General features: G+C 40.7%; 1 protein-coding gene and 1 long non-coding RNA gene across 3 annotated transcripts; one reads left to right on the forward strand and one right to left on the reverse strand.

The window, feature by feature from the left end:
• Positions 1-7: 7 nt before the first annotated feature.
• On the reverse strand, positions 8-13460 carry tecr (trans-2,3-enoyl-CoA reductase). Of its 2 annotated transcripts, XM_022755638.1 has the most exons (12): positions 13379-13460; positions 9684-9734; positions 4772-4823; positions 4588-4632; positions 4359-4462; positions 3863-3978; positions 2820-2925; positions 2573-2645; positions 2432-2475; positions 2133-2190; positions 1441-1529; positions 8-1145 (listed from the first exon to the last, which is right to left on the reverse strand). In XM_022755638.1, the coding sequence occupies exons 1-12, from the start codon at positions 13391-13393 to the stop codon at positions 972-974; spliced, it is 927 nt and encodes a 308-aa protein (XP_022611359.1). In that variant the 5' UTR covers positions 13394-13460; the 3' UTR covers positions 8-971. The 2 variants fall into 2 exon arrangements, with proteins under 2 accessions (XP_022611359.1, XP_022611358.1); XM_022755637.1 differs by lacking the exon at positions 13379-13460 and having other exon boundaries at positions 9684-9961.
• LOC111229348 lies at positions 11450-12781 on the forward strand. The gene is made up of 3 exons (XR_002665404.1): positions 11450-11511; positions 12211-12387; positions 12636-12781. It is a non-coding gene; the product is annotated as an uncharacterized LOC111229348 (long non-coding RNA).
• Positions 13461-14859: the final 1399 nt, after the last annotated feature.

The raw sequence follows: 14859 nt of genomic DNA on the forward strand, positions 1-14859 counted from the left end.
GAGGAGTTACTCTGATCCTTGGTTGAACAAAGTGGGAGTGAGATTTTAGATTCATTATCTCTGCCCAGACGTCTAAAGCCAAGTGATAGGTTTTTGGTTAAGATAGAAACATAAAATACGAATAAAAACTCCTAAAAATTTTCTATATTGATTCACTGGTTCAAGATTCAATTCTGCCTGCACAGACTACAATTGTTTTCCCAGAATAGATTGTCCTCCATTTTGAGTGTTGATGAAGATTCATAAATTTTTTCCTATACGTCCTCATAACTCAGTGGTCGGAGTCTAATAACTCTTGGTACAAAACTCTGACCTCCATTTAATGGCTTTGACAAAAGCTTTGTGAAGAAGATCCTTTAACTTCAGGGGCAGGGAATCAAGTCTTTGAAACACTTGTAATATTGTACAGAACTGAGCAAAGCAACAACATTTTTTGTTTACCCTTTTTTTTAATAAATTACTTAATCACACCACACAAATATTGAATGCCGTCATGGTCTAAGAGTAATGGATATCAAAACTGAACAGTTTTAAGATTTGCTGAATTTCACCAGATGCAGAGTCAGCCCCCAAACAACAGTATTAGATGACATAAGAGTGGTTGGACATCTTGCAGGATACACTGTGTAGCTTGAAGGTGAAAACTGTTCTGGGAGCTCAAATGAACATAAGCCAGTTAATCAATCAGAATGTGTTTGTGGTCAAAAAAAAAAAAAAAAAATTAGCAAGTGAAGTGTTTTATATTTTCACTTAACAAGACAGGGGAGAGGAAGGGAGAGAGAACATTTGGTTGGGCAGAAAAGGAAAAAAATAGGACAGTGTTAGATTCTGTCAGTCAATCTAATGAATTCTGGTGTAGATTTTGGAGGAGGGAAAAGGGGAGGTGCACCGTCGTCTCAGTTAGGGTTGAGGATATTTGACTCTTACAACCAGGGGGAGCTGGATGGGTTAGAGAGCGGCCAAATAGTCCTCTACAGGATGAAAGGCAGGATTGGTGAGCGGAGGGGAGGGTAGTCGCGGAACTCCTTCAGGTAGCTGCGGTGCTTCCCCTTGGCCCAGACGGTCATCTGGATGAAACCCACCAAGGTGAAGAAAGCCACCGGCAGGCACTGCGTCATGACTGTGAAGCCAAGCCAGGAGCCCAGCTGCAACAGGAGGAGGGATGTTAGACACAGACTGATACCAGCAGAGGGCAGCAGTCCCAGGTAAAACATGAATTAATCTTTCAGTGTTTTGTCAAGGCAGACAAAAAAAAAAGACATTCAGTTCAAATAGCTACACACGAGACAATATAACCAGGTGGACTTATCTCCGAAGTCTTCCAGCCGTGCAGTTACTGTTATGTACGACAATTCCCTGTTCTGTTTTCAAGAAATGATTATTGTGTTCACACTGAAAACTTAAGTACTATCAGCTGCCGTCATGAATAAAGCATGTTACCTCATAGGTGTAGTTGGGGCAGGAGACCAGCAGGAAGATCCAGGTGAAGGGATTCTTGGTTGGATAGGGAATCTTCCTGGTCTTAGAGCCTGGACGAAGAAAGAAAAGGAAAGGGAATGTCATCTCTTTTTTCTTTTTTTCTTTTTTTTAAACGCATCCAGTTGTTTAAATGTTCACATTTTGGCCAAATATCAAAAGTAAAACATACTGACCACTGATGATATTCTAAATTAACCTTAATTTGACCTATATTTAATATTATAGAGAAACACTTCAAATGTGAAATCATGTTTTCAAGGGCTTTTGAAAAGCACTCAAATATAATTGGATACAAACTGATTTGCATTGAGTTGTTTTTTTATTTATGGATCATTAACTATGGCCTGTGAGTTTATCGCAGTGACTTCGAAAATAACTGGTCAAATATCCATTGGAATATAGGGGGAAGAAAAAGTCATGCCAGAAAATGAGCTTAACGTTCACTCTGACCAGAGCTATACAGTTGTGTGTCTGAGTGACAGTCAGATGTACAGGTGTGAGAGGTGTGACAGGTGTACAGGTGTGAGAGGTGTGACAGGTGTACAGGTGTACAGGTGTGACAGTTGTGAGAGGTGTACAGGTGTACAGGTGTGAGAGGTGTGACAGGTGTACAGGTGTGAGAGGTGTGAGAGGTGTGACAGGTGTGTGCGTACCTGGTGGACGGAGGTTCCGGAGAGCAATGTGAATGGAAAAGTTGCCGATCTGACAGAACTGAAAAGAAAACATTAATAATGTCATGCAAGTGATTTTATTAGAGTGTGTGTTAAAGTCAGGGCCTGTATCTGCAAAAACTCTTTTCGTACACAACATTGAGATCGACAAAGAGATGAAAACTAATGAGGTAGAGATACTTTGTAAATGGCGTAAAGGACGTTTGTTTATTTTTATCAGTCAACTTAAACGATGCAAGATACATAACGGAACAAAGTGTTGAGGACAGAAAGATTCTCACCAAGAATATGATGAGCGCCAGTCTTATCTGTTGCTCCCCATAGACTGCAACAAGACAAAATAACAGTTACAGTTACAATGGTATGACAACACGGTATATGAGTGTTGTGTGTATGCACATGTGGGTTCGGCGCATACTCACTTGGCGGTGTATACAACGGGTGGTTGATGTAATAAGCCATCCAGGCTGCGAAGCCCCAGTAGTACGTACAGTTCTGAAACAGAGTACGTGACAGGACCATTGTCACTGAGACTTACTTGTGGTGGCAGAGATACACTTTTTCAGATCATACACAATCAATTATTCACCTTTTACGCCGCACAACCTACAGCACATCTTTGGACACATTCATGCGTGGCAAGAGTTTGAGCAGGAGAATGTATCTCACCTTAAAGATGTTGCGTAACGGCATTGTTCCATGAGAGAAGCGATGGACAAACAGCGTCTCCAACAGTCTCTTAACGTAGTGGAAAGAGTGACACATACAGGCGAGACTGGAAAAGGCAGAAAACACTTGAATTAGCCCACCTACAGTAATTAAAAGGAGGATGCAAACACATGTCATCCTGCCAATGAGAACAAGGCGCTGACAATTTCATCATCTTGTCCGAGAGCGAGAGGATTTTTAGGGTGGCTGACATGAAAAAAAGCTCTATTAAAGCGATAGTTTGACATTTTGGGAAAAACAGGTATTTCCTAACTTTAACTAACTTTTGCCAAGAAAGCAAATAGCTTTTTTTCCTCCGACTTGTTGAGAAACATTCAACTTTATGCGGAGATGCTTGCCTGCTGTGACCAAACCACTGGTGGTAACAGATGTGGATAAAGTCCACAGCTCCATTACTGGAGTCAAAGTACAGATCCTGCTGGTCGAATATTTCTCCAATACAAATGACAGTTGTCAGTCAAGTTTTTACTTCAGTTAAAGTACTGGAGTACTTGCTTTTACTGTAAAGTACTTAAGTATTCAAGTATTTTTGTCAACACATTGTTGTATTGTTCCACAGTGTATTTACTGAACCTAATGACTCTGAATCAACCCACTGAATGAGCCGACTGACTGTAAGACCTGTGAAATAAAAAGCTTGTAGAAAATGCTACAAAGCCAATAGAAATAGCCATTAGCCAATAGTTTGCTGTGATTGGTTTTTTTCTCCTGTGATGAAAACAGCGTATGGTCTATCACATTTTCAAAACTAAAAGAAAATTCATTCCAGACAAAAAGCTCTGCTTCAAAGTAACTACTTCATAGAAATGCAGTGGAGTCAAAAGCACAATATTTGTGTAGTTAAAATAATACCCAAGTAAAGTACACATACTGGAAAAAATATTTAAGTACAATACTGAAGTCAATGTACTTTGTTACTTACTAACTAACCCCTGTTAACTAACTATATGAAATGTTAGTGAAGGTGTGTTGGAGACACTCACTGTACGACCCAGTGTTTACTGGTGGTAAAGTCATATTTGGGTGCGTAGATGAAGGGAACCCTAAAGTAGAACATCAGATAGATGACCAAAGGACCAGTGTACTCTGTCAGAAAGACCTGAAAAAAGAAGGTAGGACAGGGTAAGTCAGAGCCTTGGCTCAGTCAAGCATCTTGTGATTGATATCCTGCTGCTTTGATGTGTTAGAATTATACATTTATAAATCCCTCTGCTTATTTTGTCTCTACCTGGCTCACCTCCTTTTCCAAGCAGAGCTAATACAACTTTAACTTTAAGAGTGAACTTTACTACAGCAAATTAACTTCAGGGTCAGGAGGAAACTTCTGCCCCCTTCTCCCTTTTTACCCAGTGGGAAATCTCAATATAGATCTGCTTGATCCCACTCGCACTCTGATGTATGTGGGCTAGTCAGGACTGTGTCTGACTGTGACAGCACGACACGTTTTCCCGTATTTGGACGTCTCTGTGTTGCACTCACTGTGACCCAGCTGATCTGGGCTCCCAGGTCTCTGAAGTAGAAGGTTGCCGTGGTTCCCACAGGAAGATGCTGCAGAACATCCTCATCCTTCAGAGACTTCCCCTCTAAAAAAAACACACACATTCACTCTTACGCACTCTTGAGATTTATAACAAATTAGGAGCTGATTGTAGAGCGAACCACTACTCATTTACTTTATTTATACCGATAAACACTTTAGCTGACTTACTGGGGTCGAGGCGAATGGACTGTCTGGCTGGGTACCACTGAGGATCTGAAAAGGACAGATAAATACATCACAGACATCTTCAGACAGAAAATAAAGTCAGTGTTTCTATGTGCTCTTTGAAGAGTTCCTTCATCATAGATGGGATTTATGAGGCTTGAGTTGTTTGCAGAGAGATGGCACTCACGGCTCTTGTGGAACATCGACTTGATCTCCCCAATAGTGGCATTTGGCTCGACCTACAAATAACACCACAATAATAAGTGGAGGGACACACACGCATAGACAGACACACACAAACACAAAGGTACAGATGATAACCCCGTTCTCCATTTATGATGGTGATTAGGGGTAAATTTAGCTCTGGCTGTGCCCACACACCCCATGAATGTGGGCTGTTTAACAGCTGGTATTAGGGTTTCAGAGAACCTCGACAAATGCATACACACACACACACACACGCGCGCGCATACATAACAACAGCTAAAGTACACGACCTTCTGCCAGGCTGCCAACTACACCAAATATAAACACAGAGACAACAAAACAGAAACATGAAGAGCACAGCAAAGCAAATCTGGACACACACACAGCTGTTAAAGGTGGGATAATGGAGCAGTGAATCCCCCTGGACTGAGGGTGAGTCCAGTGATTTAAAGTCAAACGCCTTTATCTGTTTGAGTTGAGGCAGCTCACGCACTACACGCCTCCCTGACACTCTTCTGTTTTCAGGGGTGGACAGTAACCAAGTATTTGACTATTGTACTTAAGTATACTTTTTGAGTAACTGAACTTTACTTGAGTATTTTTTTTTTTGGAAACTCCAAAACTTTTACTCCACTACACTTAAAAGACAAATATTGTACTTTTGACTCCACTACATTTCTATGAAGTATTTGTTACTTTGAAGAAAAATATCTTAAGTCCATGTTTGAAACTTTAAAAATAAAGACAGATTCCTTTTCGTTTAAATGTTTGCTGTGTTTACCACGACCAAACTGCGACTTCAACATCCATCCATTATCTGTACCACTTATCCTTATAGGGTCGCAGGGGGTCTGGAGCCAATCCCAGCTGACATTGGGCGAGGGCGGGGTACACCCTGGACAGGTCGCCAGTCTATCGCAGGGCTGACATATAGAGACAAACTATGGGCACTTTAGAGTTCCCAATTAACATCTTGTGCATGTTTTTGGACTGGGGGAGGAAGCCGGAGAACCCGGAGAGAACCCACGCGGGCACAGGGAGAACATTCAAACTCCACACAGGAAGGGCCCAACGGGGGTTGTAAGTCGGTTCATTCAGTATGTTGATTCAGAGTCATTAGGTTCAGGAAATACACTGTGGAACAATACAACAATGCATTACCAACTTTTGAATACTTATAGTATTTTTAAAAGCAAATGACTTGATCAAGTAATGGAGCTGTGTACTTTATCCACCTCTGTTAGTAATGGACGAACAAAATCATAGTTTAAAAATAGTCGGCTATAAAACTTAAAAACATGCAAGAGGTGATCAACCCTTCCTTCGCTATTTTGTAAGTGATGGACCGTGCATCTTTTAAGGCACTGCAAGTTACTGAATTGAAATAAATGCAAATGGATAGTTGTCAACTCATTACTAAAACAATGCACCAGAAAATTCCTCATTACTATAAAAACAAACCCTGCAATATCAGCTGCACATTGACATCATTATAGCAGCTCAGGCATCAGCATCTGATTTCTCTCAAGCCTTTGACATTTATGACTCCAGTGACTGGTTTCTCAAAACATTTTAGCTGAAGGTCTATATTTACCTGCTGGCCTGGACGAGGAGAGCTAAGATGCTTGTGTGAAATTTATACCTAAAGCAATCATACTGTCCCAGCACAGGTGTGACATAAGAGCAAGAAATTATGAAAGCATATAATTCCATAAATGTGTCGTTATGAGGAGCTCATAAATCTACATGTTTGTGTATTAGGCTGCATGAATGTTTAACTCAAAACAGTCAATGGCAATTTACTGTTAAACCATTATACCACTGAACTCTACGGGAATTTGAGCCACAAGGACAAATTCAACTGTTACAAGTTTTTTTTTTTTTTATGTTTCATCTTTGTTAGATGGCACTAAGCTTTTGGACAGTATGTAATTGAATACCCAGCACTCTACTAAACAGCTGTATGGAAGTGTTCAATATGAAGACTGTAGTACTGATAAATGATCTCAGTGCTAATGTTAGCAAAAATTGCCCAAAACATTTTACTTTTCAAGGCATCTTTAAAAAGACTGGAAATTTAAGGAAACTAGTTGTTCTTTTTTTTTTTTATGACACAACAACAACAAATTATAAACCTGATCAACAGATTTACATTCTGTAATTGCTTTTTCAATTGAACTCCCAAAGAGTTTCTGTTGTTCTGTGGTTTTCCTCACAGACTATATGATCCATCTGCAGTAGACTGAAGAAATGTAGCACTGTACATGAACTGGCTCCTAGTCACGTCCCACTGAAGACCACGTGCCATTTTCAGCAGGATGACATCATTGAGGAACCACCTCTCTGTGACCCCTGACACCCTCCCCTCGTTCTACAGGCTTTATTCAGTATTGAGATGGCTGAGTCTGTCCTAAACACTGTACTGACCCAGCTCTGTTAGCCTACTTTAGGAAACCAGTCCCCCAAAGGGCCCTCTTTCCAGGTCCGGATCTATATCTGTCATATCTGTGAACGACCGCTCCAAAGGTGTTAATATTGTAGATGCTATCACCATGGAAACTCTGCTAAGCCGACAACAGGGTATAATCCAGTAAGGATAGCACCTTATGTGTTGGGGTCTTGAGGAGCAGCCTTGGTAACACCACTGTAAACTTGACTAATGCAACTCTATACACCAACAGCCCTCACACCAACAATGCACTAAACCCTTCTAATGCAACAGCACTGACTTACAGGCAGAGCACTAACAGATAAAAGCCGTCTAACGCTAAAATAACAAAGTGAAGGCCAAGTACTATTTACTCTAGATATACCTGATAAAACAATAGGCTTAAACATCCTATCAAATTACATGTGGCTAATACAACAGTGATATCCTTTAGTCCCGATAAACACAACTCCATCACTCAATATCCCACTGGCCTTGCAAATACCTATTAAAAAATAAATAAATAAAACTTTAAGTGAAGTGATGATGTCCAGTGATGTTAAATGTCCCGCATCAAGAAAATCTGTTACATGTAAGCTGCATATTGCATTCCTATTACATTCATATAGCCACTAAATTAAATAGAAAATAATGCAAAAAAAAAAAAAATGCAAATGCAAATGCAAAAAAACAAAAAACTAATCATTCAATTTTCCATTATCATAAACACGTAGTAAAAGATTTACACAATAACACCTGCACCAATTTTACACATCTTGCGCACCAATAAATATCATTACCTCTGAAAAGGAGCTTAAGTTTTCTCCTGTATCTCTTTATTTGTCAGCAGGATTATGTAAAAAGTACTGAACGGATTTGCAGTGAACTTGGGGAAGACAGGGAACAGGGTAGGGAAGCACCCATCTAATTTTGGGGCAGATCCAGATAATTTACTATGAATTTGAATTATTTTTCCCCTGAAGTATGGTGTGTGTTGTTTGACATACGCGTTTATGGAGGTCTGCACCCGTTGAGTAGCCTTCTAGGTTTTATCATGTTTTTATTTTACATTATTTATTCCATGTGCTCTGTACTTATACTTTGCATGCGTGTGTGTAAAAGATAAACATCCCTGATTCTGACTTAACTTTTTTTTTTCATAATATATAGCATTTGCATTTTAGCCTGTAAACACTGTTTTCCCATTCAGCTCTGCTCTCTTGCTGTGCTGCACCCATAGTAGTACAAAAATCTTCATCTATCACAACTGATAATGCAATATGGAAACAGATTTTTGTTTCTGTTTTCACAAAATATAAAAAGAACAACATGCTAATAAGTGCCAGAATATCAAACTGGCTAACAGCTAAGTCAATACTCAGGTCCTTGTCCTCTCAATGAATGACATATTGGAGCATATAAAATTCCTTCCAGACGCTTCAAGCTACATTTCAAAAGCAGAAATCTTTCCAGTTTCTAGGTCTGTGGTTGGTTTCTGCTAAACAATGTACAGAAGGAGATATCCTTCCAGATATCCAAAACCTGCTGCTGAAGGCCACAGCCAAAGATTTGGCATGACCGGCACCAAAATGAATGTAATATATGAGATAACACGAAGTGATGAGATAATATACTTTCCTAAAATTACTTCACATACAGAGATATAGTTTCTGGACATATTTTCCAAAGTGCTGTGGTAAAACAAAAACAGGTGTGCCACCTTCAATTTCACAAAAATATCTCACGCTGCTTGAACAAAAGGAAAATTATGAATATCAGGAATCACATATTAATACTGATATAGCATTGCAAATTGTATGCCATGATTATTATGTAAAAAATACATTTGATAGAGATGTTTTCTCTGCTGCTCATTCACAAACCTGCAGTTTTGAGGCCATAGTCTGAGGTGGTGTTGTAATGTCTTGTATTGTAAGGTGGGTTATGTCTAAGCACACAATGACTATGGAGTTGAATCTCGAACACAGTCGCAATGAAAGGTTAACTTTCACAGTTGCAGTATTTGTTGCAGGGCTGTCCCGTTGGTTTGGACAATTGTACAGTTGTTTACGACATTTTGTCTACCTCCTGGGCCTGTGCGTGCCAAAGACCCGCTACCTTACCCAGATAACTGAACCCAGCAGTGTTGTGTCATATGTGTGAAAGGGCTCTCATGAGCACAGAGAGTTACACTCGCAGTTACACACCCACTGACTGACAGCGAGGGCTACAGCTACAGCAGAAACCGCCTGACGCACATACACACACGTCTGTGTTTTACAGTAACACAGGACCAGACATATTGCACCTGTTGCATTTAGCAAAACATACAGACACAAGGACGATTAAATGTGCACATACAAAAGACTTCTGGCAGAGATGAGGTTAGTGCAGTATGACTTAACTTGCATCAAGGTACAATTTGTTATAAATAAATGAAAAAAAAAAAGAAATAAGTTCTCACCTTGTCCAGGAAGCAGAGCTTGTCCTTGGTCTTGGCATCCAGTATCTCCACCTCAAAGAAAACAACAGCCTTTTTAGCTTTTTTAGCAGGTTTGCGTTTGACCGGGGCTTGCACTGGCAGCGGGGCAGCCACTGCCGCGCCATTAGCCGCCTTTTTGCCACTGGTGGCCTCTAGTGCTAGGGCATCCATGTCCACAGTCCTCCTCCTGCACTCAGTTTATTCCCTTGTTCCCCTCGCTCTTCCCCTTGCTTCTCTTGTCACTCTCCACCTCTTGACTGTCTCAGATGCTCACCAAGAGGAGAGGGGCAGTACTCAGCTGTGGAAATAAATCTGCCCCCCCCTGCTCCTCTGCCCCTCCCTCTTCTTCCTCCTCTCTGCCATTCTCTCACTCTCCCTCCCTTTTTGCCCCTCTCTCATTCCTTCACTTCTGGCACGCTGCTTTATTTAACTGCCAGCCGACCCCTGGCGCGCAGACATATACCACATGTGTGTGTGCACAGTTGCATACACAGGAATGCCCAGTATCCCCCTGGCAAACTGTCCACGATAGATCATCTGTGTGTACCTCATGAGGGAAACTTCTAGAGCGGAGAGTGGCAGCTTCATTTGAGGGCATCAATGACATGGTTTTGAAATATAACCCCTCCCTAAAAAAAGACACCTGATGACCTGTGCCACCTCTCGACCCCTGGCTAAGTGGGAGGTTGGAGGAGAGGTATTATGACAAACAGCAGCCTTCTTTTCCTAGTTTGACCCCTTCTCTTCCTCTACCAGCTAAATATAAATGTCTACTGCCAACTCTGCATAAACAGCCCTCTCCCTACAGACCCCCATCCATCTACACCTATGTAGTGATGTCACGGCTTTGCTGTCAATCACAATATGCTGCCATTCACAATCAGTGACTGTGTGTGTATGTAAACCAACTGTAGTCCACTCTAACTACAGCTCCTATGTCCATCACTATCCATTTCACCTGCTGGGAGACACCTGCCAGACCCAGTTCAGGGTCTCACATGTTCTCCCTTGAAACCAAACACATGGGGAGTCACCCATTCCTGCCACCAAGGGATGATAATACTCCAGACTCTGAGGGCTTAACTCAGGGCATTCCCCTTGGTGAAGCCAGCCCCCCCCCCCCCCCCAACTCTCGGGATACAGTTTCCATAATGAATGAAAGACATATAGTCACAAGTGGCATCGTTTTTTTCTATTTATGGACTTATATATATATACAGAAAATACAGAATGAAAATCTGTGGGTACCAATGAAATATGTTCTGTTATGTGAAAGATCACCATCTCTTCAACTCCATCAACTTCACCCAAACACTGAATTTGGACACACGTTTGGATGTCTTCCGGTAGACACCAGTGACTAATGCATTTTCACCTCACTTTGATTTACTGTGTCACATGACAATGTAGAAAAACAAGCATGATTCAGTTTTCTGGCTTGAAATACGCATTTTGCGAGTATATAAGGCTACTTGCCTGTTTAAAATTTTAAGTGTTGTTTTATAAAATAATAAATTGAGCTGCTTTTTTACTGCGCAAATGACACATTCATGTGTGCTTAAAACAAGCAGGACACATGACACTGCAGTCGAGACTTCAGGGAAATAAACCCACTCAGTCCTCTCGGTGCCAGGCATACCCACTGCCACTGTACCTCCCCCTTCTCATCTATATAAAGCCTCTGTCTGGCAGTGACAGTCTGTCACAGAAATGGACACTGGGGTGAGAATGAAGCGGGGAAAAATAAGCTTTAGTTGCGACAGTGGACTTCTACTTTGTCACTAGTTTTGACTGTACCTCATATCCGAAGGTAAGGGCTTTTTTTTTTGTTAATCTAGAAGGACTGTATTTAGAAAGATTAACAGACAATCTGGAAATGGAAGTGTTTGTACACACTGCCAGAGAGTGATGGACAGTCAGCGTGACAGTAAGGCAGATCAGTGTGGAAGTGATGCAGCTCTCTGGTGCTATCTGCTGTAAATGTGATGGAACTATGAATAAACTGGTCCGAGGGGAAAACACTTAGAGCTTAATCTTTGTTCCAGGACAGTATTGTAACTTAAAAACATCACTGTTGAGTACTTTTAGTTTGATCATGTATTTTTGTTTAACTTTATCTGTTGTGCTCTGTAATGCGTTCAATACAGAGAAAGTAAAGAATAAAAGCTATTCTTAAAAGAATGCATTAAAATGAACTCAAACAGCATCTGTTTGCAGCAGTGTGAGTATTTACCTTTAACATACTCTGCACAGGTTATGGTGTCAGTCATAGTCCACACCCAGCTTCGATCACATTTTTGTGCCTTAGCATACCTGTTGTGGCTAATAGTGTAACAATGTCCAAGCATTTGCACCCTGTGACCTGGTTAACCAAGCTGTACTGCAAATGCAAAAACCTCTACCATGGTTACATGCTGTATTTTGAAGTGTTACCTACACTTGTGACTTCATAGTATTTTGTAACGGTCACATATATTGATGTTTGATGATCTGTGGTTTTTCTTCACAGAAGCTGAAGAGTCACACGTTTCAGTGGGTCCAATAGTTGCATCATTGGCCTAATAACAACACCGTAGCTTCATACAAACGTCAAAACCGTGCAGGCTAGTAGTTTTCAAATGCCTCTATGATTGTCGCCACACATACTGGAGAGTAAGAGGCGATAACTGAGGATGGCTGTGCAGAGGTGAGTTAAGCAGATTGCAAGGGTCACAGGAGTGGTCTAAGGTTGATAACAGCGCTGAAACACTGAACACTGTGTGAATAACAATAAAGATTTGATTATACCAAGCTTTATTTATTGATTTATTCATGTATTATGAAACAAAGTTCAAATATAAGAGCATGTTTATCATTTCAATTACATTTTCATTAACTTTATTCCTAAATCTATGAGAAATTTGATCAGTTCATGTCATCATTTTAATGTCATAGGTTACAAAAGCCACATCTGTCGACAGAAAGACGGGGAACTTGAGCAGCCACCGGTTGGCTCAGTTTCTGTCAGACTGCTTCAGATCCTGTCTGATGGGTTTTAGGTGCTCAAGAAACTCTTTTGGTGGTAGAAGTAGTAGGCTACAATGGGTAAGTAGCATGGGAGTCATGGGTGTTTGCCAACAGGTAGTCACAATACTGTCCCTTTTTTTCCTTTGAGGAGTGACCGATTTTAAAATCACACACAAGCCATGAGGGTTGATTTAACTGGGCTGAATTTGCGCAATTGACTGTTCGCCTGCATTATTGGGTAATAACAAGATAAGAAGCGCCATGAGTCATTCCAGCCAGAGATGGCGATGATGCCGAGCATTGTCCTACACAGAGAAGATTTGTCACATACAGCTCTAATGGGCAGCTTCACAAATATACGACGCAGATGTAATTCCTCGTACATGTAGGTGCAGCTTGACTTTCAGGATTACACTGGCAAATGCAAAACAATTAATTGCCCTGTACGAGAGGCCACAATACCCTGGTCACAGCCCCCAGCCCGTGACAGGCGGTGTAGCTTGCAGCATGCGATCCTGAATGCCCATGTTTAAAGCTCTACATTTGACTGTTCTGCTGGAGTTTACACTTGGAGAATTCACAGGAAAATTCCCAGTTGGTCTGACTAATTACATTTTGGCTCCATGAAGCCCCCCCCATTCAAGGTTTAGAGTTTCATGGACACTACTCACCTCGTAGTGCTTCATCTTGGCAGTTTGCAGCCCCTTCCTTAATATCCCAGATGAGTGACAGGACCGCGTCCAATCAGAGGAGTAATGTACCACTGCTGAGGCCACACCAGGCGTGCACTACGTTGTTGCTGCAGCCAATCAAAACCGGCAAAAAAATCAGACGAATACACCCCCACGCTCGACGCCGTAGCCAATGAGATTTTAGGAAAGGGAGAAGTCGTGGCTAATAGGATTTTTTGTGCTTACTTATCCGACCATAGACTGTAAATAAAAATCCCACGGTCACAATTGCACTTATTACGTTATTTCATCTTTAAAAGTTTAAGCTTTCTCTTGCTTAGATGCATTCCTGTGTCCATTGTGGTCTCCTTGTGTATAAGAAATAAAGTTTTTACATTTGCCCACGTAGACTGTTGTTGTCACCTTGTTATAGGCTTTGAATCGCTAACATTAGTCAAGCACATTTACCCCAATATAATATTGTCTTATACAGTAAGACAGCACACGGTAAACACAAAATGAGGACATCCAGGCCAAATATATAATAATGTATTCCTATATTTTCAATAGTTATATTCTATAATGAGCCTGGCCACAGGTCACGCATTGCCAAAGGCAGCATAATTGTCAAAATATACATATACAGGACTACATTTGTCCATAGTTTTAACTGATATCAAAAGTTAGGGACATAGGCCTAACAGAGAATGCTGACTTACAAAAAACAGTACTGTTCTGAGCTCCACCTTAAAAAAAACAAAAGAAGAAATCATACTGTGATTTGGGTGGGTCTGAAGAGCTACTCACATCTGCAGTGATATTTAAATTTTTAACTGGCAACACCACTTATCACTGAAAAACAAGTTTTGCTTCACTTGATACAGACAAATTTCCCATAGAAGTGGCGTAATCACTTTTCTTCAAACTTTCTACAAAAACATTTTCTGGTATAATTAACCAATCATCAAGTGTCTACAGGTGTGTGACTTATTCAGGGTTCCCTTTGGTCTCAGTAACTTGGCACTATATTCAATGTGAACACTGACACTGTAATACTGCATGCTTTACCTGTCACAACACATCTCTGGTAGGGTTTTGCTTGATAGACAGGTAGCATGGATCTTGTACAGTGCAGCTACAATGCTGCTTTGAAGGACTGCACATACACCTTTTTTGTTGCAGTGTTCAGTTATGTCTCAAATTTTAATTTTGGTGATGTTTGTTGGTGTCTGGTTACATAAATTAGTTCAGTTCATACAATACAAATTATAAAACTGTGATGTGTGCTAATGTCAGTAGACAACATGTTCCATAACCAGTTTCTTGTCTGCCTACCCACCATTTATACTTTTACATCTTCCATAAAGACTGGAAAAACAACAATAACAACAAAAACAAACATTATAATTTACTATAATTACTTTCAAATAGTATGTGTTACATAAGTAAGTGTCCAAGAAAGGGTGAGCAGATTGGAAATA

The sequence above is a fragment of the Seriola dumerili genome, unplaced genomic scaffold (genome assembly GCF_002260705.1).
Source record: "Seriola dumerili isolate Sdu_G_001 unplaced genomic scaffold, Sdu_1.0 BDQW01000230.1, whole genome shotgun sequence".
Classification (NCBI taxonomy): Eukaryota; Metazoa; Chordata; class Actinopteri; order Carangiformes; family Carangidae; genus Seriola; species Seriola dumerili.